The sequence below is a fragment of the Pseudorasbora parva genome, chromosome 17 (genome assembly GCF_024679245.1).
Source record: "Pseudorasbora parva isolate DD20220531a chromosome 17, ASM2467924v1, whole genome shotgun sequence".
NCBI classification, from domain to species: Eukaryota; Metazoa; Chordata; class Actinopteri; order Cypriniformes; family Gobionidae; genus Pseudorasbora; species Pseudorasbora parva.
Genome location: NC_090188.1, coordinates 20,181,525 through 20,204,583, shown reverse-complemented (window position 1 = coordinate 20,204,583; position 23,059 = coordinate 20,181,525). Strand labels below are relative to the sequence as shown.

The 23,059-nt window shown below is 37.1% G+C and overlaps 1 protein-coding gene across 1 annotated transcript in view; it reads right to left on the bottom strand.

Annotated features, from left to right (window-relative positions):
- The window catches only part of slc24a3 (solute carrier family 24 member 3), a 118,179-nt gene that overhangs the window by 18,637 nt on the left and 76,483 nt on the right, over positions 1-23,059 (bottom strand). Inside the window, exon 3 of the mRNA XM_067421516.1 lies at positions 1,133-1,209. Coding sequence (XP_067277617.1) covers positions 1,133-1,209 — 77 coding nt within the window. The remainder of the gene's footprint in view (positions 1-1,132; positions 1,210-23,059) is intronic.

Sequence of the window (23,059 nt, the reverse complement as noted above, 5' to 3'; positions counted from 1 at the left end):
TTTTTGCTGCGGCTTTTACCATCCACTCACTCTCTGCTTACATGGGCAACTATCTAAACAATGCACAACAACGGCAGTGTCAAACCAACCCTGCAGGGGATTTCAATGGGAACACACAGTACTGCATCAGTACCTGCTTCACATGGCATGCTTCACTTTAAAGTGCTCAGACATGGCCTTCGGGGGCAGAAAGGCCCGATGCATGATGAACAGTCTCTCTGTGATGGCTTACGCTGATAGCGGTGCAACAAAACAGCTAGACTTATCTGATTAAAACCAACTGCGGTGGATTTATTTAGAAAGCAGTAATTCCTAATTCCTCAATATTTCACATTACAGGTTCAATACATTAAGCTCACTTGTTGCATGATGTCAGTTACCACAAAACAATTGACTCAAAATAAATAAATAATAATAATAACACAGCTATTTTCGTTCGAAAAAGTGAAAGAATAATTGCTTTAGGAATATGAGAAAATATGTGCGTGTTTATTTGGTCATAGAGTAGAGTTTTTCAATGAAACACACTTCAATGAAAAACTATTCTATTGAGTCATGGCTCAAAGCAGCCACCCAGCATACAATGCTTCCAACTTCTAGTGTTTTTCCAATTGGCTCCTTTTAAACCTCCAGAGAACACTCAAAACAATCCATAAAAGAACAGAAACTATAGGAAATACTGTTGGCAGAGGGAACACTATTGTGTATTATAGTAAACAAATGATTGAGTCATCAGGCATAGACTGCCAGACTATAAATCTACTAAACTAAAGCACATTCCAATTGAAATAAAACTCGGGCTTCATCAAGTTCTCATAAAGTGCATCTGAACTTGACAACTGATGGTTAATCAAGCTCTCACAACAACTATATAAATTGTACAAACCAATCTCTGCTTGAACACCTCTTATTTGAGTAAGGCAATTCAATTCACTCATTTGTACCAATGAGCAAGTCACACGAATAATAGAGGTAAGGTCAGAAATTGCCCTGAGCCCCTGACTCTTGAATGCAACACACAGTCGTGTGACTTGAAGTGTTCATGTAATTTTGATAGATTTCAGCTGGACTAAGGCATTCAAACTACTGTATCGAACGCTGAAAAGAAAAAGCAGATGATAGATATACTTACACACAGAACATGCAAGGCTACGGCCCCCTCCATTCGCTCCTGGTTGGTGAAGATATCATCAGGGAACTCATGTATACCTGCCAAAAACACAAAAACACATTCAGCTACATGAATTGTTCAGGTATAAAAAAAACATAGAGCAGCACACCCGTGTCTCAGAGAAGCATCCCACTCATTACACACCATGTAATTAAGAATATGGATTACTCCAGAGGAAAAATAGTAAATGCTTTCAATCACATACTAATTACAGCGTAACTAGAATGTGCTGCCACTTTAGTCTCTATTAAAAGAACCCAATTTTTTTTTTCCTCAAAACCTTATGACTCTCTGTTTAAATGTGTAACACAAAAGGAGATCTTTCAGAGAAATGTCTGAGCTACTCTCTTCCATCCAATAGCCCTATTCGGATGATAATTGTTTCTCGTGGGGTCATAGGGTATTTTCATCATTTACAGAGGCTAGTCTGTGATTTTATTGCTGTCCGAATCCAGAATGTCAGTGTTTTCCTCCCACCACCCGCGTAAAAATCATAAAATTAAATAATTCATAATTTCCTATTATTAAATTAAATATGATTTTATTCTTATTATTCCAAGCATATGACTTTTTTTTTTACTGCAGACGATCATTAGATGTGAGCAGAGGGTTCCCAGGTGCGCAGGATCACAAAACTAGCTCCTCCGCCTTGAATAAATCACTATCCGAATGCACAAGTTTTATCACTGAGGTGGCATGCAAATGTATTTTTACGGACATCCACATGAGAAAAAATTACTGTCCGAATACGGCTAATGAAAGTGATTGGGGACCAAAGCTGTCAAGCTCCAAAAAGGACAAAAACTAAGCACTAAGAAACTATATTTTGAGTCTTCTCAAGCCATTTGATATGATTTGCAAACAACAGACTAAATATCTTGCCTGGAAAATCTTGCTTGACAGCCGTCGTCATCATTCACTTTGGACATTCTGCCTAACATCTCCTTTTGTATCCAATGAAAAAATTAGGTTTCAAAACATGAGGGTGCGTAAATGATGACATAGTTTCACATTTGTATCCCTGTAAGAGTCAAAAAGATTGATTCATTATTCATTATAGCAGAACCCATACAGTGAAACATTCAAAATGACTTTATCAGACGTCATTCACTGAGCTTCAGAGAGAATTGACAACTATGTGACTGTGGCATTGGTGTGATTTTCAGGAGCATTTCTTGCAGCTCTGACGACATTACTGCTGTTCCCAGTCCATCGCTGCACTGTTAACAAGCTATTCACTGACACAGCGTGTCACCCTGCCGGTTCCATTGATAAGCCCGCAGCCTGCCGACAGAATCAGGTCAGTGAGAGTGGCCACTTATTTGCCTGGATTCAGTTTTACATGTTCTAAGATGGTGGGAGTGACAAAGTCAGCCGTGAGCTCTCTAAAGTGTTGCAATTGTGCTCGTTCCTACACAGCCCGTTGCCATGACGTCAGCATCCAAGATACTACAGCCCTGATTGAAAAGTGTTCAGACCCCAGAGACCGGCTTTGTTCCATTTGGGGAAAAGCCTGATCTCTTTGTGCAAACTTGTAACCTGGTTTATTTCAGTGCTGACAGACAAATAGCTCAGAATATGTGTTATGCTGAATGTCTGTCACTTTTCATGACTGACTGAGAGACAGACAGTATCTAGAGAAACTCAAATAAGTTGCTTGTCTGATCCTCTCACACTATTCCCTCCCAATTTTGTTAGAAAGAAAGCCTTCTAATGTCTGTAAATAGCTATTTTTATAATGTCTTTCAAGTTATTTTAAGTTTTTTATTTTCATTCAATGGTATATTTTGGCCCTGCGGACTGAATCAATTCCGTGAAAACTATTTGTTCATATTGATTATCATATTTTCATATTTCACATAATTGGAATGTTTTAATGAAGTGTCAAGATTACAGATTGCAAATTATGCAGAATATTGTTCACAAGTGATATTTACCTTGCATTTATCTTTATTTTCATCACACAACAGATGTCATATTTCGGTAATCCAGTACACTAACTTTTCATAAACCTTTACTAGTGGCAACATTGTTGGTCACAATAGAAATAAACCCACAATCGAGGGACAGTCGTAATGTAAATACAAATATAAATGACTTTCACACCATAAATATTGAAATGATTTTACAATTTTTCTTAAGATGATCATTTTTAAAATATAATTTTTTTATGATTGAAAGTCTATGTACGCAATATGTACGCAAAAGGCATTTAAAAAGAAGCGGTAAAGAAAGCGTGCAAAAAGTTTCCTTCCTTATTTTATAAATATATATTGTGATTACCGCTTTGCACAGATGTAATGTCCCTTTCTTCTGCCGCCACTTTACAAACTACAAGCAAGTTCTCAGTTTCATATAAAGATCAACATAACAGTATTTGTATAACACAGCAGTCATTACAGGAATATCTGCAAGGGTGTTTGTGCGTGTCCATGGCTGCACATTGTGCAGCGACATTCTCTCCTAGATCACCGGGGAGGTTGAATGCGTCAGCAGGCTTCAAACTGCCCCCAGTGCCCTAAACACCACAGAGGTGAACTCAAACAACCCAAAAGAACTCACAAAACAATGCTTTACCGACTTGTGTTCATCTCAGAGCCAGATCCTGCCTTCAGAAGAGTGTGTGTGAGAGAGCAAGAGTGTGTTCATATCAGAGCCTATAGCATAAAAAGAGCATGTCACCTGGTTCTTCTGTATATTAATAATGAAACAAATCCTTCACAAATACACTGACAGTACTTGAAACTGTCCCAGATGTCTGTGAAAAGACAGACTGACCCTCACTCTATGACCCCTGAGTCTCCTATTGCTCGTTTTACCCACAAAAACAGCACTTGACTTGAGACAAACGGCTTCTTGATGACGAACAGATGAATAAAAAGCTGGACAGAGAGTCAGCTGCCTATTTTTATCCCCGGAACAACAGATCTGCTCTGGTGCTCATGGTTCACATGGGTTTCATTGTTGGTGTGGTCTTCATTAGAGTCATAGCCTCTTGGTGCTGGTCCCATCGCAGAGCGTTCCCTGGCACAAGAGATTCTGATTAATCTAATTTCAATTACAGCACCAATGAATAAAACCGCAATAAACAATAGCCAGTTAGTGAGAGTGCTTCAATTAAAGAACAGCAACAGAAAGATGAACTTGGCAATGTTGAAAGGGTCTGCAGAAAGGTCCCTTCAGTAATTAAAGAGAAGGCAAACAAATAGAAATGAATGAATTCAAAATCTCTTTATTATACACTGGCAGAGTTAAAACAAATGGAAGAGGCCTCGGCTCATCTCCCACAGCGACTGCTAGCAAGAATTAGACAAGAACATTCCAAGCTAGTGAGAAAAGACTAAAATTGCCTGGAAACTTGGGATAGAGAAGGACAGGGATGATTCTCAGCAGGATTAGGACCTTGCGCAACCTCCTCCTCCAGAGTACCAGGAGACTAATGGCCAGCAGGAAGGACATGAAGACTGTCCACATACATTAACGGCTGTCAGCAGAGACCCCCTGCTCCTCCTCTGAGAACTGCTCAACTCCACATGAGGACATGAGGCAGTCGTACGCATCCAACTTCAGTGCATTTTGTGAGCTTTGAGCTGTTTAAGTCTTCTTCAAAGACCTAGTAATCTGAAGATGTAATGCTTTAGCTTCAAAGTAGGCTATGTTGAAATGCTGCCTTAAGCAGAGTACAAGGGTAGGAAGACAAAAATGTACAAGGTAACATCTTCTGAGACATCCACTAAGATGTCTTCAGGTTGGATGGAATGAATGGAAAGAACATAAATGCTGATGCAATGGAAGTTGAAAGTCATAAATTAATTGGTAAAGATCAGTTTTTAATAAATATAAAAAAATAGTGTGGGCACTTCTCCAGCAAGAGTGCGCACACACACCAGAGCGAGAGCCAGAACACGCCCATCAATGAGCTTCGTTCGGGTTACGGGAGCCGTCGGCAGCGCTGTCATTTTGTTTACAGACCACAAAATCTACAATGTTACTAAAGAAGTCTGGTTTTTGTTGTGAGGGAAAAATAACCTTGTTCAGCTTCTCAAATAGCCAAGCGTTAAGGAAACAGTGGATACAGTTTGTTTTTCCGGAGCTGCAACGTAACAGAGTTCTGCAAGTATGTTTGTTTGTTCTTGGTCATGAATCGAAACCGCAGGCAGTAAGTGAAACTGCATCAAATGTTTGTTTTGTTGGCAACGGGCTTGTAAGTGCATTTAATGAAAACAGCACGAACATACAGTGAATGCAATGATGTATTGTCTGGCTGTGTGCTTGTGACTCTTTAGTTCCACCTAGTGCATGTCTGCACGTGCTCAGCTGTTTTCGGAATAAATCGGTACAGCGATTAAGATTTTTTTATTAGTTCTTTTATTCAGTTAGTTTGCATTAAATTGATAAAAATTTACAGGAAATACTTTTATAATGTAACAAACATATATATATCGATCATGCGATGTAGCGATATATATATATATATATATATATATATATATATATATATATATATATATATATATATATATATATATATATATATATATATATATATATATATATATATATATATATAAATAAAATGCTGCTTTTAAACTTTCTATTCAAAGAATTCTGAATAAAATGTATCACGGTTTCCACAAAAACAATCAACAATTATTATTATTTATTGATAATATACTCATGGCCAATTTTGCCATATCCAATCCACCTAACCTGCATATCTTTGGACTGTGTGGGGGAAACCCACTCTGAAACGGAGAACGTGCAAAAAAAGAATGATTGCTATCGGATTGTGTGACTTTGAAAACAGGAGTAAAGGCTGCTGACAATTTTGCTTTGCCACCATAGAAGTAAACTATATTTAAAAATAAGTGTAGAATAGAAAATAGTTATTTTAATTTTAATAATACTTCACAGTAATACTGTATTTTTTATTTAGTTATTTTTTACAAATAAATGCAGCCTCGAGCATAAGACACAAACAAATCTCACCGACTCTTATGCATATATAGTATATGTAAAGCTGACTCAAATTTGTCATAGACTTTTATGCTCTTGAAGACAGATTGAAACCAGTTTCCTTAGGAGACAAAGCACTGCATGTTTACATATAGAATGACAAACATAGTCATGGACTAGCTGTCAATCAGACAGAGTTAGACATAACAGCTTAAATGAGGCTATGTCTACTCTACATAAATCAGGATACATTTGAAAATGTTGTATATTTTTGTATCAAAATGGGTCCCTGTCCACACTAGCATATTCCAAAAATTTTTCATCCACACTAGAATATCGTAAACAGCTAAATTCACCTTACTGCGCATGTGTTAAACCTTATAAAAGCTCACTGAGATGACACAGCTGGAACAGACATCATAAAGTCACCAAGCTATTCTTCTGGCAGGATCATTTTATTTAGCAAAATATCTCAGAATTCACCGATGTGTCCAGGTCGCAATACTGAACAAAGTAACATACTGTGCGAAAGGGAATAGAACAAAACCGGTATAAACATAGATATCTATATCTGATTCAGATATGCATCACATGATTAAATATGCGTCGTCATAATCATTTTTAAATACCTCCGTTTTCACAGTCAACACTTCAATACGAAAACAGCATTTTCAAATGTATCTATGTGGGAATGCCCATCTCAGTATGGACAAAAGGCCAAAATGAAGAGAAAAAGATGTGTTTTCAAATGGAAATGTATTAGTTTGGACCAGGCCTGAGATTCAGACCTGTAATTCCAATCAACAAGAAGGCAGCATCTGTTGTCAGTTAAATCTAATTGATGAAATTGAAGTGCTTCCGTTGTCAAGACAAACAGTATAGAGAATTTCTCCCTCCTAAAGGGGTCAAAGTTTGTGGATGTGATTATGTTGTTATTCTGTGGCGTGTACACTTATACATATGTACGGATGCAATTATACAGTAAATTCAGGTAAACTGGTTTCCAAAGAGAACCCCCCCCCCCCACACACACACATTAATTTCAAGCAGTGTATACTTTTTTGTGTGTTATTTACCCTGAATGGAAGTGAAATGTGACAATTATAAGTGTGAAGGGAACATTGAAACATGATCCTATGACAGCTTAAAATGTTATCTGATATAATAAAAAAAAAAACACAAAACAAACTAAAATATTTTGTAAATACAATAGAAAATAAACATATTTTTTAAAGTTTGAAATACACTTTCAGTAAACTATTAGTTTAGTACTTTTATACTGCAAGTAATCTTAAAGTGTTTTCTTGTGAACATAACATCATACTTAATATGTTTATATTTTTATCACTTAAAGTATACTGCTATGCTATGTACTGCTATTTAGTTATTCATTTTTATAATTGAAATACCTTTAACTCTTCCGATTTTAAAAACATTTTATTGTAGCTTCATGCATCCTTTTTCATCAACACTTGAATATGGAAGTTCCATTTAAAAAAAAGCAACATTTTAAACAAAATCTAATAGCATACTAATAGTATACTAATAGCACATTGTAATAAAACAAACGCTTGAATAAACTTCTTTTTTCTAAAGGATTCTCCATTTAATCCCGGCTATAGTCTTCTGCTGGTCAAATCTATAAACTGCTAAATAACAGATTGGACATTAAAATAATAGTAGATTTGTCTAATTTTATAAAAACTAGTGATGTCAAACAATTAATCGCGATTAATCGAATCCAAAATAAATGTTTTTGTTTACATAATATGTGTGTGTGTGTGTACTGTCTATAATTATAATGTATATATATAATATATGCAAATATTTATTGAATATATACACGAATGAGTGTATATTTATATAATTAATTATACACAGTACACACACACATTATATAAACACAAACTTTTATTTTGGATGCGATCCATTGATTTGACAGCACTAATATACACACTAAAAACTAATTAACTTTAAAAAATTAACTTCAGTAAGAAATTTACTTTTGCAATATGGTTAAATACATGTTAAGTAATATCGTCCAAGGATTTTAGATATAAAATATTACAAAAGATAAAAGATACAAAGATTCTCTATATATTGTTGATATGGCAACTAGTAAATACACAAAGTTTTGTCATGCTGACATTTGTGGAAACTTTGAAACCATGTGTGCTACAACTAGCCCGCATTAGGATGTGCCCCTAAATCTTGAGGCAAGTCCTGACAGATATTTTTATTAATAGGAACTTGTCTGGGTAATATAGCTTAAATAGTTGTACAGAAAATCTAGAAAATACATAGAAATACAGTTTACTTCATAAAAAAACATAGCATTGTGGAGACATATTGTTTTGCTCTTCATTATGTATGTTTGATGATTACTACAGAAACACCTCTGGGGATTCTATATGTTGTCTCTGGAATTATAATGCTTTTGTGGTTTAAAACAAATTTCCTAAGGGAGTACTAAAGATATCGCACTTTCCATCATCAAAGACACAAGTCAAACAACTGATTCACTTAGCGACTGAGCTAGACTTTGATAACAAGTAGAGCGTAATGACATATAAAGCACTTGCGGCTTCTTACACAATGAGAACTTGCACTGAGGACCAACTTCCATTAAAGATAAAATATTTTCTAAATAAAAAAGTTAAAAACAAAACAACCACCTCATTTCTTCACCCTTCAAGATTCATGATTTCTATTTTACTGTTTTGTGGTCTGAGGCATCACTTTGTCAAAGTAACAATTTCCTAGAAATCCACTCCAGCTGTTTTGGAACATCCCTATCATGTCCATATTTGACCCTGGAGTTTAATCATGACATGCCGATGGGGAACCCTATGGAGTGCTGGGATTTGTTTTGTTTTGTTATCACTTCAATATGAAATGCAGCACAATGACTGCTGCTGGTGATGTAACTTTGGGGCAGATGCTGAGTCCTTGACAGATTCCATGAAAAAGTTCTGCCTCTTAAGTGATTTCCCCCTATAAAGCTGCTTTAATTGTCATGCAGAGCCTTAAATCCTGCTTTCCCATAGATGACATCAGTTGCCTTCAGTCCATTTAATAATGTAAATTCTGTAATTTGCATTTAAACATGGCTGGAAATGCATAATCCCAGTGCATGTCCTCAAACATCATTGTCCAGTTTGGACAGGCTATGGATAAAGCATTTTTTTTATTTTTTATGTGGAATTACAAGGTTGAGTAATGTAAAGGAAACTTAAGCTAATGCAATAACTGACTCATTTAAAGCTGGTGAATTGCTCGCCCAGTGATTTATATGGAATTACATAAATCATGAATTTCAAAGATGATGCCATAAAATAAATAATACAATAATATGAAATATGCATATATCATGGTTTTAAAAGCTAGATAATGATAACACCAGGATCATTATACTGTATAATTGGCCAGTATTGATTGTAAACATGGGTAGTGGTGCTCAACAGTGTTGGGGGTAATGCATTACAAGTAACGTAATCAGATTACTTTTTTCAAGTAACTAGTTAAGTATTGCATTAAAGGTCCCATTTGTCGCGTGTTTTCGAAGCTTTGATTATGTTTACAGTGTGCAATATAACATGAGTTCATGTTTCGCGTGTAAAAAAAACACTTTTCACACATTTTTCACACAATTTACTTATCTGTACACCGCTGTTTCCTCTGTCCTAAAAACAGATTGATGATTTCCTTGTTCTATGAAGTCCCTCCTTCAGAAATACGTAACGAGTTCTGATTGGGCCAGCGCTTCCTGTGTTGTGATTGGACAGCAGCTTAGCGCACTTTGCCCGAAAAGGTCCCGCCTCTTACCATAACGGGGAGATGCAAGCGCTGAATGTGCGCTCTTCTCCACGTAAGAGAGCAACAAGACCACTCCCCCTATTTTGCGTGTTCTTGTGGGCGGAGGGTTAGTCAACAAACGGTTCTAGTGACGTCATTACATCCCTGCACTTCCTGCTGTAGTCCAAACCAGCCGTTCGCTGTAGGCTTTGAAAGGGAACTTCTGTTAAATAAAATATCTCGTTTGGCATTGAACTTTGAGCTTTATCATTTTACAGGTATTATTTATGCTCTAACAGCAACATTACACACTAACTAAAGTTTAAAAGATGGAAATGCGAAGAACGGGACCTTTAATTAAAAAAATGACAACAAAATATCTGAGTTACTTTTTTCAAATACAACATGACCATAATGGTAGTTATTGTAGCCATTGTAGTTCTGAACTAAATGTGGGCATGCATTTAGTCATCTCACTAACACAAAACCAGATTCAGTATTCCTCAAAATGAATAAAATCAGTTAAATGCAAACTTTCAATAATTAAATTAGTTAAGTAAAACAAATATTTGTATGCATTTAAGCTCACTTTATTGACCTTTAATGTACTTGCTGCTGACCTTCGATGATTAGGTTAAACCATAAGCAAAACAGCAGAAAGTTTAGTTTGAGCTGCGCCCTCTACTGTGCACATGTGAATTTTCATTCAGCCATACTATTCCAATTTTGGTGTGAAAGGGCCTTACATTTGCTCAAAATATAACTTTTTTGTTAATAAAAAAACAAGGTGAGAAAAACTAATGCAAAAGTAACATAAGGCATAACTTTTCTTAAAATTGAACGAAATAACGCAATAAGTTGCTTTTTTAAGGGAGTAATGCAATACTGTAATGCATTAGTTTTCAAAGTAACTTTCCGCAACACTGGTGCTCAAGTGCCTTCAGGTATCCTTTGAGAGGAGACACTCAGACTCGGAACCATTCATTAATTACATGACTTAGGGGCCATTTACACAACACCGTTTTCAAATAAAAACGTTGGCCAACAACGGCGTTTTTTGGGGCCTAAAACTTAAAATTTAAAAAAACGAGTTTCAAAGTGCAAGTTTTTAAAAACTATACCGTTATTGTCTCAGTGTAAAATAATTTTTTGTTAAATTTGTGAAAACGGTGATGTCATGCGAATGCATGTTACATGTTCAGTCTAGTGCGTAGTGTTTTTGCATTTAAGCATTTTTGCACATCCGTTTGAACTTTTTGACAATGGCGTCATCTGTGCGCAAAAAAAACAAACAAGGAAAATCTTTCTTTTAAATCATTTTTAGCACATTGTTGTAGTATAAACATACTCTTATATGCCAACAACACAAGTCTTCTTGCAGTCAGCCTTAAACACAGCAAAGCTAATGAGACCAATTAGTCCTGGATTCAATTAAAGCTATTCACAAGCTCTTCATTGCAGCACTACCATCAGCATGCAGTTGTTTCAGCTGAGCTCTCTTCCCTTGTACACCAATTGCAGCTACACTGTGCTGCTAAGGGCTCCTAACATGATAAAACATTCATAGTCACCTAAAAGTCCTTAATAAAAGGAATTTTCAAGTACACACATGAAATGTTCTAAACTAGCTGATATTTCTAACCAGGTCAACATATAAATAAGATGCAATGTTCTGTACCTGCTTATGTAAACAGGTTGAGCGTAGAGAACATCAGATTTTAAACCAGATTTTAAGGCATGCAATGGTCAAATTATACTGTTTTTGAACCAAAACATCTCTCTTACACGCACACACATATAGCCAAAGAAACAGGGGCCAGGATAAGCATATTTGATGATAGACGTAGAGTCCTTCTCAAATCCCTGACTTTTAAATCTATGAAGGATCAAGCAGGATTGACCTGCACTGTAGCAACTGGGGTCCAGACTCACAGGGGGGGACGGTGCCCATCCATGCTTCTTACATAAGCACACAAATATTATATAATTCAGACTTTTATAAATGATTCATTCTAATCCTATATATCATTAAATAGATCTCAAGAGATAAGGCTTTTTAAGAACAAAGCACAAATGTACACTACAAGACATTGTGTAGTGAGCAGATGTTTGTCACAAGTAGAAAACTAGAAAAGGAAATGAAAGTGTACAGTTTTAGAACTGTTTTTTCGTTTCTTTTGCTGAATGGCCAAGATACCTAAATTGTCCTGTTTTAAATAAAATAATAAATTTGTATCAAATTGACTGATTTTACTTATCCATTAGATATCCATTAATCTCTATCATTGAATTCCTGATACAAATTCTCATGTATGATATTATCTGTGTCAGTGGGTATTTCTCTGATATCCAACTTCACACATAAATGTGATGCAAAACCAATTATTGTGCGATGCCACCCAGAGTGGATTGCTCTGGAGTGGCCAGAGGGGAGAGGACAATGACCCCAGCCCACCACCCCTGCCACTAATCCCTCTATAGATGTAAGATGACTTTGGGGAGGAGGGGCATATTATCCATGAATGATGCAGGAATTGTTGGAATGCATTAGTATAGTCACTAAGGATAATGTGACACTTTTACATGTATTAGTTTGTGAGAGGCATTAAAACTTTCCCGCTACCTCCATTCTGCTGATTCTGTGTTTGTATGTGCAGGGTGTTTGGGGACAGCATGTGTCCATCAGCTAAGCTCCTCAAATCCTGTCCTAATCTGTTGCATGATGATATGCACAGAAAGTCTGAAAAATAATATTCAATGTATTTCCTCCATTATTAAAATATGGCGTCCCTTATGCCACGGAGTGCACAATTTGCAAAAAAAAAAGCTTTAAAATGACGGTTTAGGAGATGAGAGGGAGAGATTCAAGGACTCTTGTCCCGTGTCCAAGAGATGCGTATTTGCTGAAGCTTAGACAAATTTCCATCAAGCTTTCAAGAAATATGAATCGGTCTACTATTGTCTCCATTTTGGAAGTTAGAGTGCTTGACACTGCTCCTTTAAAAACATGTGGTTGTATTTTTTGTATTCAAATGTATGAGTATATATAAAATCTTTTGTATGATCAATGGCAACAGGTGGGGGGCTGGTGTCATTCCAAACAGTCATTCACCTTTAGCTATAAAACTATGGAGAAACTGACAATAGTGCATGGTGTCAAGCAGAAAATATGTGGTGATTGTGTGTGTCTCAGCAATTTCCATCAACACAGTAAGCTGAAGAAAATGACAAGTGCAGCTAAGAAGAGAGCTCTCAAACCCACGATCATTTGAACGCTATGTGAATGACTGCGAGAGAGAGGGGAAGAACGCGAAAGAGAGAGACAGAGACCTCTATTCCAGCTGGCCAGAGACATCTGGATGTGGCCCAATCTAATTACGCTGAGATCGGAGCAGATTGTGCTATGTTGTGGTTGACCTGAACGTACAAAAGGTGTCTGAGAGAAGACCTTATCTTGAAACATTATGAATTGCAGAGCTAAAATTATGTCTCTGAAGACCATGTGATTTATAAGCCATTTGATTGACATATGGAATTGAAACATAATCTTGACCAACAGTTTTAGAGATTTCTGTGTTTCTCCATTCAAGTAGATAAGAGATATTTGTTCAAACAATGAAATGTTGAGGAAACCTTTTTTAAAACCATTACTTGTACAGTTCCAGTTGGTGCCACTATAGGTACAAAAATCACAGTTCAGGTTTAAAGGTGCATTCAGTAGTTTGGTGATAATTTAAAAAGTTTTACGTATTAAAGGCAGAATATTTAAGATATTTAGATTAAATTAATCTAAAAAAAAATGTTACATATTTTGTTGACTTGTGTACTTACATTATACACAAATGTTTCCAAGAATGTTTATATCCAGAGAAACAAATATTTTAACCAGGACACATCATGTCCGTGCTTCGCCTATCAATGACATCATACTTGCGTTACCAGGTTTTGTAACCATGGAAACACCAAAGACGCTTTAATAAATTATATGTTTTATTAGATAAGGGAACAACCGTTTGGAGATATTTAAAAACAAAAAACAAATTATTATACAGTAATACAGCTTTTTATCCATCATATAATGTTATAAAATTAATTGCATGCCATTTAGCAACACAAGCCATCCAGCATTTATTAATATGATATTCTTATCGATCTAGCTTACTGCAGTGTGCATAGCAGCTGCGGAGCGATCACACAGCGTAATGCTATTATAACACAATTTTCAACAAACTCAAATGTATGTAATATGATCAAACAGCACTGAGTTACCCCAGATACGCTGGACCAGAAGAAGCGGAAACGGTGACTGGCGTAATAAAATTTCCGCTGCTGTCGTGCCGTGTGTTACACTCATCTCTCATTAGCACTCGTCCCTGCCCTGCTTCATACTACATGCATACCTGTTTCGTAACCTTAAAGGCGCACTATGCAACTTTTCCGTCCGCTAGAGGACGCCTATTTAAAACAAAAGTGTCATTTGATGACGTCAAGTTTGAATGCAGCATCTTGGGACATGTGGTCTTCACCTCACAGCCAGTGGAAAATAGAACTCGGGAAATGTTGATGGATGCGATTATTAACATTACTGTAGTATGAAGGCAGAGCAGGGCCGAGTGTTGTGGAGCTGAGCAAGGCCGCTGGAGGGATTGTTAAAGAGATGAACAACACATGCCTCGCGAGCAGCAGGACTTTTATTATGACGGGACACAGTCGTCGGGTGCCGCCGCTATTTCTGCTTTTCCAGTCATGAGTATGAGGTAATGCAGCTCTGTTAATCGTATTAGATACATTTGAGTGTGTTGAAAAGCGGCTGCTGTGACACTTGTTGTACACTGCTAAGTAGGGATGAGTCACGAATATTCGATTAGTTGATTTAATTATAGAATATCGAATAGGTTGTGAGATTATCGTCCTTACAATACCAGTATATGGTTTCGGTGCTGATGTGGTGGTGACGCGTTCATTTTAGGGTTCTCCTTTTTATATTTTAGACATTAATTAACTAAAATAAACTATGAGAACTGGTGGAAACAACACAAAACGAGACCAAGCGGCTGTCAAAACGGGCTCACGCTCTGTTCAGAGTCCGTGCCAGCAGCAGCACCGCACGTTCCTTCAGTGCAGCTGGAAGAGTTATGGCCTTTTTACACCTGCTCACTTCATTCGTTTTCTCTGATCAGATATCTATTAGACTGTGAAAAGATCAGGAGTAAATGCCTTTCTAAATTCTTTCGAGACGGATTAATATTCGGCCACTAATACAAATAAATTCTGTCATGGTGTTTGACAACCCCTTCTCACTCCCAAGGCGTCAAAATCCGAAGCATAGTCAAGTGCCTTCCGCGTCACAGTTAAGACGCTAAAGGTGCCCCTGGGCGTCATTTTGCGACGCGCTGGGTGCTCCATTCATTACAATGATAAACCTTTGGCGTCATAAACAGACGCATTTAATTATTTGCGTTTATAAAAGCAGACATGATTTTATTAATATTTAAAGGCTACTTTTATATTTTGGAGCAACTAACTCCACTCCTACCCTAAACCTACCCATATCTAAACAATATAAAACACATACCAGGCAAATAAATGTACAGTCACAGGTATTTATTGCAAAAACTGACCAAAACAGTATAAAAGTATTAGCTCATGTTGCATTCCAAGTCTTCTGAAGTCATACGATATCTTCATGTGAAGAACAGAGTTGATCTTGATGTTTTAATCGCTGAAATGATGATCCCGCTGCCCCGTGAACGAACTCATTAATTTCTCATTCAAATAATTCAAAAGACTCCTGAGCATGACACAATCGGTCACAAGACACACGAGAGCCAATGACATTTTACAATCAATGCTGACGTAATGACGCAATTGGTCACAAGACATACGAGAGCCAATGCAATTTCACTATGAAATCTCCAAAGGTGTGTTCGACATCGGCTACGGCTGGATGCATGCGATCGGCGAGAGTAGCCGAGTGCAGGCGGGGAGGAGCTGCAAACGGAGACGTGAAGTCGGACACTTTCTGCTTCTCGTGGTGACGCTTGCACTGCGTTTGCAAACTTTATCACAGCTGAAGTTAAATAAATGCAGCATTTCTCAAATACACAGATGTTTCAAATGATATTTTCATCCAATACTTTATATACTGCTTAATAAAGCATCTATTTGGGCAAGATTAAAGTTCAACATATAAACCTACACTATCAATGAAGTGGTGTCAACGGTTTTTATCAGTTTTTAAGTTTGATAAACATGACAATATAACGTCGCTACTACATGAAAAGAGGTTTTACTGTTATAAATAAATGATTTGTGAGCATTAGTGTAACATAAGGTTTTAGAATAAAAACGAAACACACGTGTTCACTGTCATGCGGTGAATCCGGCCAATCGTGGATCAGCTGTGTCGTCATCAGAGCTCGAGCAGCCTCCTGCAGCCACCCTTGAGAATCTGCAGCGTCTGCATCAGCCGCCTGCTCTCGAATCGCTCTCGCGGTACTTTGTTGACATACGTCACAGTCACGTGCCGTCGGCGCTGTCTCAAGTCGGACAAAATTTCTAACCGGCATGCACTGCTTCAAGTCAGCCGCCGATCGGTCTGCGCATCGCTAGGGGAAGTCGAACAAGCCTCAAATCTCACGTAACCGGCGCCAATATTTGAAATTTGATGTGTTTGTTTGTTGATGATCTTCTGCGGATGGAGATGCTGATCGCTTTTGGGGATTTTCTTCATACAAATCAATCGTTTGGTTTTGGAAAACTTGGATTTTTTAACTTTTTTGAATAACTTGTGTATGCAGTCGTATATGTCAGGCTATATCCTGTGTTTTATATCATGTTCAGACAAATGGGTAGGTTTAGGGATGGGATGGGGTTGGGTTACATGTTAAGCATGTCTAAATAGCGTAAATAAAATAAATGTAAATAAAATTATGCTTGCTGATTAAATTGAAAAAACACACTCCAACATGTCATAATGGCAAAATTATAAACTAATACAATTTCACCATGACGATAACATTACTAATACCCAGCGCGTCTGTGTATGTCGCCAAAGGTTTCTCACTGAAATGAATGGAACACCCAGCGCGTCGAAACATGACGCCTTGGGGCACCTTTAGCGTCTTTATTGTGACGCGGAAGGCACTTGACCATGCTTCGGTTTTTGACGCCTTGGGAGTGAGAATGGGTTGTGTTTGAGCATGAGCTGACGATGAATAATGCAGCTCATATCTGTTGCTTTTGTTGATGTGAATGTGCATATAGCACAGGAATTGAAGATCAGATTTATATTTATTTAAGGTAAGACATCCTGCATGTATTTTGTAATATTTTGTATTTCTTTTTATTTGTAGATTGTAGGCCTATAGACTGTTTCGTTTGCGAGCGCCATTGCGAGCAGCATCAGCCCATGCCTCAAGCCCTCAACATGTCAAAAATGCCTTTTTATTGTGGTGATGATAGTAAACATAAACATTGTGATTAGAGCCGGGACTCGATTATTTTTTTTTAAATCTAATTAATTAGAGGCTTTGTAATTAATTAATCGAAATTAATCGCATTTTAATCGCATATAAATATTTGACCTGAGAACAATGATAAGTAATTTTTCACATGGATTTTTAGTATACCATTGAATAATGACTGAATACATACGCTTAAGCAACAAAATATTGTTTATTTATTTCAGTCCAGAAGACCAGTGCAATGTTTGCCATTAAGATATTTGAGGCTCGATGTGCTGCGGTGATAAGCAAATTTCCTTGTTGTATAGCTTGCACACAACCATGCTCTTGTCGACGCTTCCATCCTTTCGTTTTTTTAAAACAAAATTTCCCATCCACAGGGGCCAAGCAAAGCGGTCTCATCAGCTTCTTCATTCGTGTTCACTATGGTTTGTTGTTGTCGTGACTCGTGAGCGCTAATTGGTGTTCCAGTATAATCGGTCCGTCGAAACACATTCATTGAAAAACGTTCCGCGGTGCAAAAATAATAATACTACCGCAAAGTTTCATAATTCTTACTCAGGAATGAGAAAATAGGTCCTATCTATATCTGTATAAAAGTCTAAACTTTACATTTTCTGTTGGTCTTAGTACACAATGTAATTGCAGATTAGTCAAGTTTTAAATAGGAAAAATATTGTCTTTGAAAAAGTAAAGTCTTTGGTCATTTTTGAGACCGATGCTAATGGACTGATATGATTCAATGATGTATGCTAAGCTATGCTAAAAGTGGTACCGCCAGATACAGAGATCGGCTGAATGGATTTAAAAACATTAAAACTCAACTGTCTGACTCTAAGGGACTTGGAAAATGAGCCTATTTTCAAAAAAAATGGAGTGTTCCTTTAATCTACCTTTATTGACCAATGTGTTGCTGCTAACTTTCAACAATTCAGTTAAACCAAAAGAAAAATTACTTTAGAAGTAAGTGTTAAACTTTTTTCTCCTGCATCCTATTTTCCATTATCCAGAATGGCAGCACAGCTAAAGGGTTTGCTTGAGCCGCGCCCTCTACTGTACATTTGTGAATTAGCATTTTTACCTCGGCCTGAGGTTCATTATTTCACATAGAACTTTTTTGTTATAAAAAACAAAGGTGTGAAAAGGTTAAGCTAAAGTAACACAAAGCAATTAAATTAGTCACTTTTAAAGGGAGTAACACGATATTGTAATGCATTACTTTTCAAAGTAACTTTCCTCAACACTGCTGCTGACAGATGTATTAAAAGTACACAAAGAACAGCAATGCTAACGCTAGCTTAAGAACAACTGAATGCACCTTTTAAGTTTTAAATCGTAATCCAGTGTATTCAACATTTCTGTACTCCTGTTTGTCTCTGCACCACACTCCGTGTTTAAATCAAGCACTGAGGCTTAAGTCGATCTAAAGAGTTTCTGTGCTAATGTCAGGAGATCAATCCACCCATCAGTCACCTCAGTGTGACGGCTGACAGGCCTCCTGCTCACCTGTGTCTCCCAGAACAAAACACACTCCCTCTGTTGCATGCTGGGCTCCCTGGATCTCTCTTGGAGCATGCTGTTCTCCATGGAGATGCCATATTTCAGGAAACATACCTATTATGCGAAAATCATACTGTGGAGGGATCAGGTCAGGATTCAGGAAGGAATGTGTGAGAGAGAAACAAGGAGAGAAAGTAAAGAGGGACTGTTGTGTTTAAGACCGAAGTAGGCCAGTGGGACTGAAGAAAGGGCACATGGTAATCCTGGCATTTAATCAGGAGGACGCCATATAACGTGACCAGGGAAACCAAATCACACTCACACTCGACAAGGAAAAACAAAGATGGTTTATAATCATAAGCCTCATTATACAATCTGTTTGATCCAGACTGCAAATCGGTTCAGGACGAAGCGCTTTCATTTAGACAACTGCATTTTGCTGAGAGCTGGGGTAGCAAATGTGGCCTAGCGAATAGCAAACAGGACTGCATTTTTTAAAGTAAGGCTAGCCAACTAGCACCAAAAAATTGTCAATACTTATTAATGTTAATGCTGCTGTTTTCCCACCAAAAGCATGCCACTTCACGGACTATGATTTTATGAAGGATCTGGCTTTTTTTAGTTACAGGAATATTACTAGGGATGCCTTATATGTCTGTACCATATTAGTTAATGGCTGAAATGTTTTAAAATTATTAGTATTTTTCAAAAATTAGTGCTTCTCAATATAAGGCCAACCATGACGCAAGCGTTGGGGATCATTTATATGCACGCCCCCATTTGCATCTGTTTAAACATGTTCGTTGTCAGGAGGAACTGACGGAGCCGAATCATTGAGACTGCAGGTAAACAAGACACTCAAAGATAGCAAAAACGGCAGCTCACGACACGTTATGTTTAGGCTGTGCAGGGGACGTGAGGACTTGTCATATGTCAACAGTCATGGTTGAGGTTTATTATAATCAGATACCACAACAAATCGTTCGTTTATTCGACCCATTTCAAGCAAGCTTCGCTCAGAGTCTTAAACTGAAGAAAATGGCAACTATATCCCTGAAAGCAGCAAGTAGTGATTTAACCACTTATTGACTAGCTGTTTAAAAATGTTTTGATTAAATTGAACGTTTCTTAGAGAGACTGCATAGATGACGCAAGATGCTAGTACAGAAACAATAGGAAACTCCAAGTACCATACAAAACTAAATAGTGTGTCTAATGACAATATTATAATATTATTTTGTATTACAAAATACAACCGTAGATACGCTGCTTACAGATCACTCCTTCTAGAAAATGTCACCTTTTCCACCATATAAGTTAAAACGACTAGTTTGTAATTATTCATTTTATTTCATTTATTGTAAAATGAAACAATATTCATTTATTCATTTATATATTTTTGAGAACTGAAGTAGGCCTATGATGCTTTTGCATGCTTGTATTAAGAGTACATCACAGTCACTGCGTAACGTTAGCATACATTGTGACGTTATACAACGTTATATAAACATGCAATATCGTTGACGAAAAAAGACAAGTCTAAAATGTAGACTGAATGACACTTTAAGCAGAACATCTCAAATGGAGATTGCTTAAATGCAGCTTACTTGTTTATTGGTGTTTTCAGATCATCTGCGAGAGAGAGGGTTGCCAGATTGGATTTTTTTAGGTAAAACACTGTATGTGTTATTTTCACAGAAAAGCTCTGTTTGGGATGAGGAGAGTTGTCAGAACAGGATATTCTATGATGACCTTATGTCAAAAGCACAAGGAAAACTTTCTCAGTTCATGAAGCCTTTAAAGTTTGATAATGAAAAAAGACAAATTTTAGATTGATGTCGTCGTACTTAATTCTAGTCAGAATATGAGTCTGATACTGCTCCACTGGGCTGTAATTATGGGGAGTGTTTCAACCGAACCAGACCCCAATACCCCCAAAACGGCATTTTTTCCCCAGAGAACCATTTAGGATTAGAACAAATATAAGCGCATTTGATGACGTGGGTGATTACGTTACTGTTGATCATCTGTCCATCATCATCTAAAGCCTGCCCTGACAATTTAATTGTTACGAACAGTTTCTTTTTGGGCATAATTACTCCTCTATGGAACAAGTCCAGACCGAACTGCCTGTGTTCAAATGTTGTGGACGGGGCTGAGTTTGGCTGGCATCCAGGCTAAATTTGTACTGTTAAATAAAATCATTATTATTATTATTATTATAATATTTTTCTTAAATGCTGAGACTGATATTTTGCAGTCATCAACAATAACAAAATTACAGCTACAATAGATTAAATGATCCGAAGCAAGTAAAAAACTGTGGAAGAAAAAAGTTTGTAAAACTCCACACACAAGCACATACACATCGGACATAAACAACTGCACAATGGGAACCATGTGCCTCACTTTATTTCCTTTTTTCCATACTCCCCTCACTTGGGTCTGCGCTACACAGTGTGGGAACATTTAACAACACATGCGCTCTCTCTCTCTCTCTCTCTCTCTCTCTCTCTCTCTCTCTCTCTCTCTCTCTCTCTCTCTCTCTCTCTCTCTCTCTCTCTCTCTCTCTCTCTCTCTCTCACACACACACACACCCACACATACTCACACATGCTGGCAAACTGAGAGGGCCGTTCATACACAACACAGACCTTACGCTGCAGGATCATAAAGAGGAATTCTATGCGGATGAGTGAATATTTCAGTCCCACGATCCCAGACTAAGGCCTCTGATAAGCTAAAGCTTCCTCTGGGGAAGCAAGAGGAGCCGTGAAGATCCGGCTCTGCATGAGGTGAGGCACGTGAAGGCTTTACTCGGCGGGATGGAGACAGTGGGAGGCTGCTGCCTGCCACGCTACGTCCATTCCGACCGTTCCATCTCATGATGTTTGGCTGCTCAAATAACCGGGCCTGTGTTTAATTACAAACACATTTATTGAGGTGGAATGCTCGTAAAGAAAAAACTTCTGTGCCAAAAAGGTCTGCGAAAACAAGACGGAGCAAATGAACGGATCAGAAAAATAAGGTGCCGTATGTGTGTATTGATGGAGATGTTGTTAAGAGAGACGACCAGTCAATGATGAATGCAATGTGACATGAGCGAACGCCTCACCATCTCACAATGTTGAATAAGCAAATAAAAAACCATCAGAACCCAGGCTTCTCTGTTTCTCTCCTGACATGTGTTCCCAGTGACTAACCAGAGGTGTTTTATTAACTTTTAAAGCTGTTTGTACCTCTGGGAGTCACGAAAGGAAGAAAACAAACAGAGAGAGAGAAGGTGGAGAGAAGGTCTCCTCACTGTTGGATATAAGTTTTGACAACTCCAAATATAATATACGCCCTCTCCTACAGATAAGCTCACATTAAATGACCCAGAGTTATAGCAATCTATTACTACAGCAGTCAAGTACACATTCACCAGAAGCCAACTGAATGCATCCTCAAAATTGCCATATTTTTATTTAGTCCATTGTGCTATTGTTAGGAATATTAATACATTCCAATGTTTTACTTTTTCTTTGGTATGATAAAACATCTGTGTCCTGAAGAATAGCTGAGAACCAATGGAGAAGAAATTAAAGATGACTTATGTAGGAAATGCACAACTAATAAAATTATGGATAAAACCGATAAGCTGATAAGTATTTAGTTATAGTCGCAAAATGGATGGTTTTAAAATGTATGCTACTCTACCATTCTAAAGTCTGGGCTCAGTAAGATATTTTAATTAATACCTTTATTTAGAAATAACTCATTAAATTAATCAAAAGTGATTTTAAATATGTTTACAAAACATTTTTTTTAAAATTAAATGCTTCTTTCATAACATTAATAAATCACATTTTATTCTAATTTTTTTAAAAAACTTAAAATAATAATATAAATATATTAAACACAATTAAAGTAATTAAAATCAGTCATTTTGAATACCATGAATGTGAGAAAATATGTGCATAATAATGTCCAGTATGGTAATTAGTTGATGGCAAAGTAATCAAAATATAAAATAGGGGGGAAAACATGCTCAATTTACTTATTATACTTATTATCAACTGATACCAATAAAATAGAAAATCTCAAATTTCAGCCGATATCTGATATGGTACCACCATATTGTGCATCCCTAAATTTATGCACACCCAACTCAAAACAGGGAAAGAGCCAG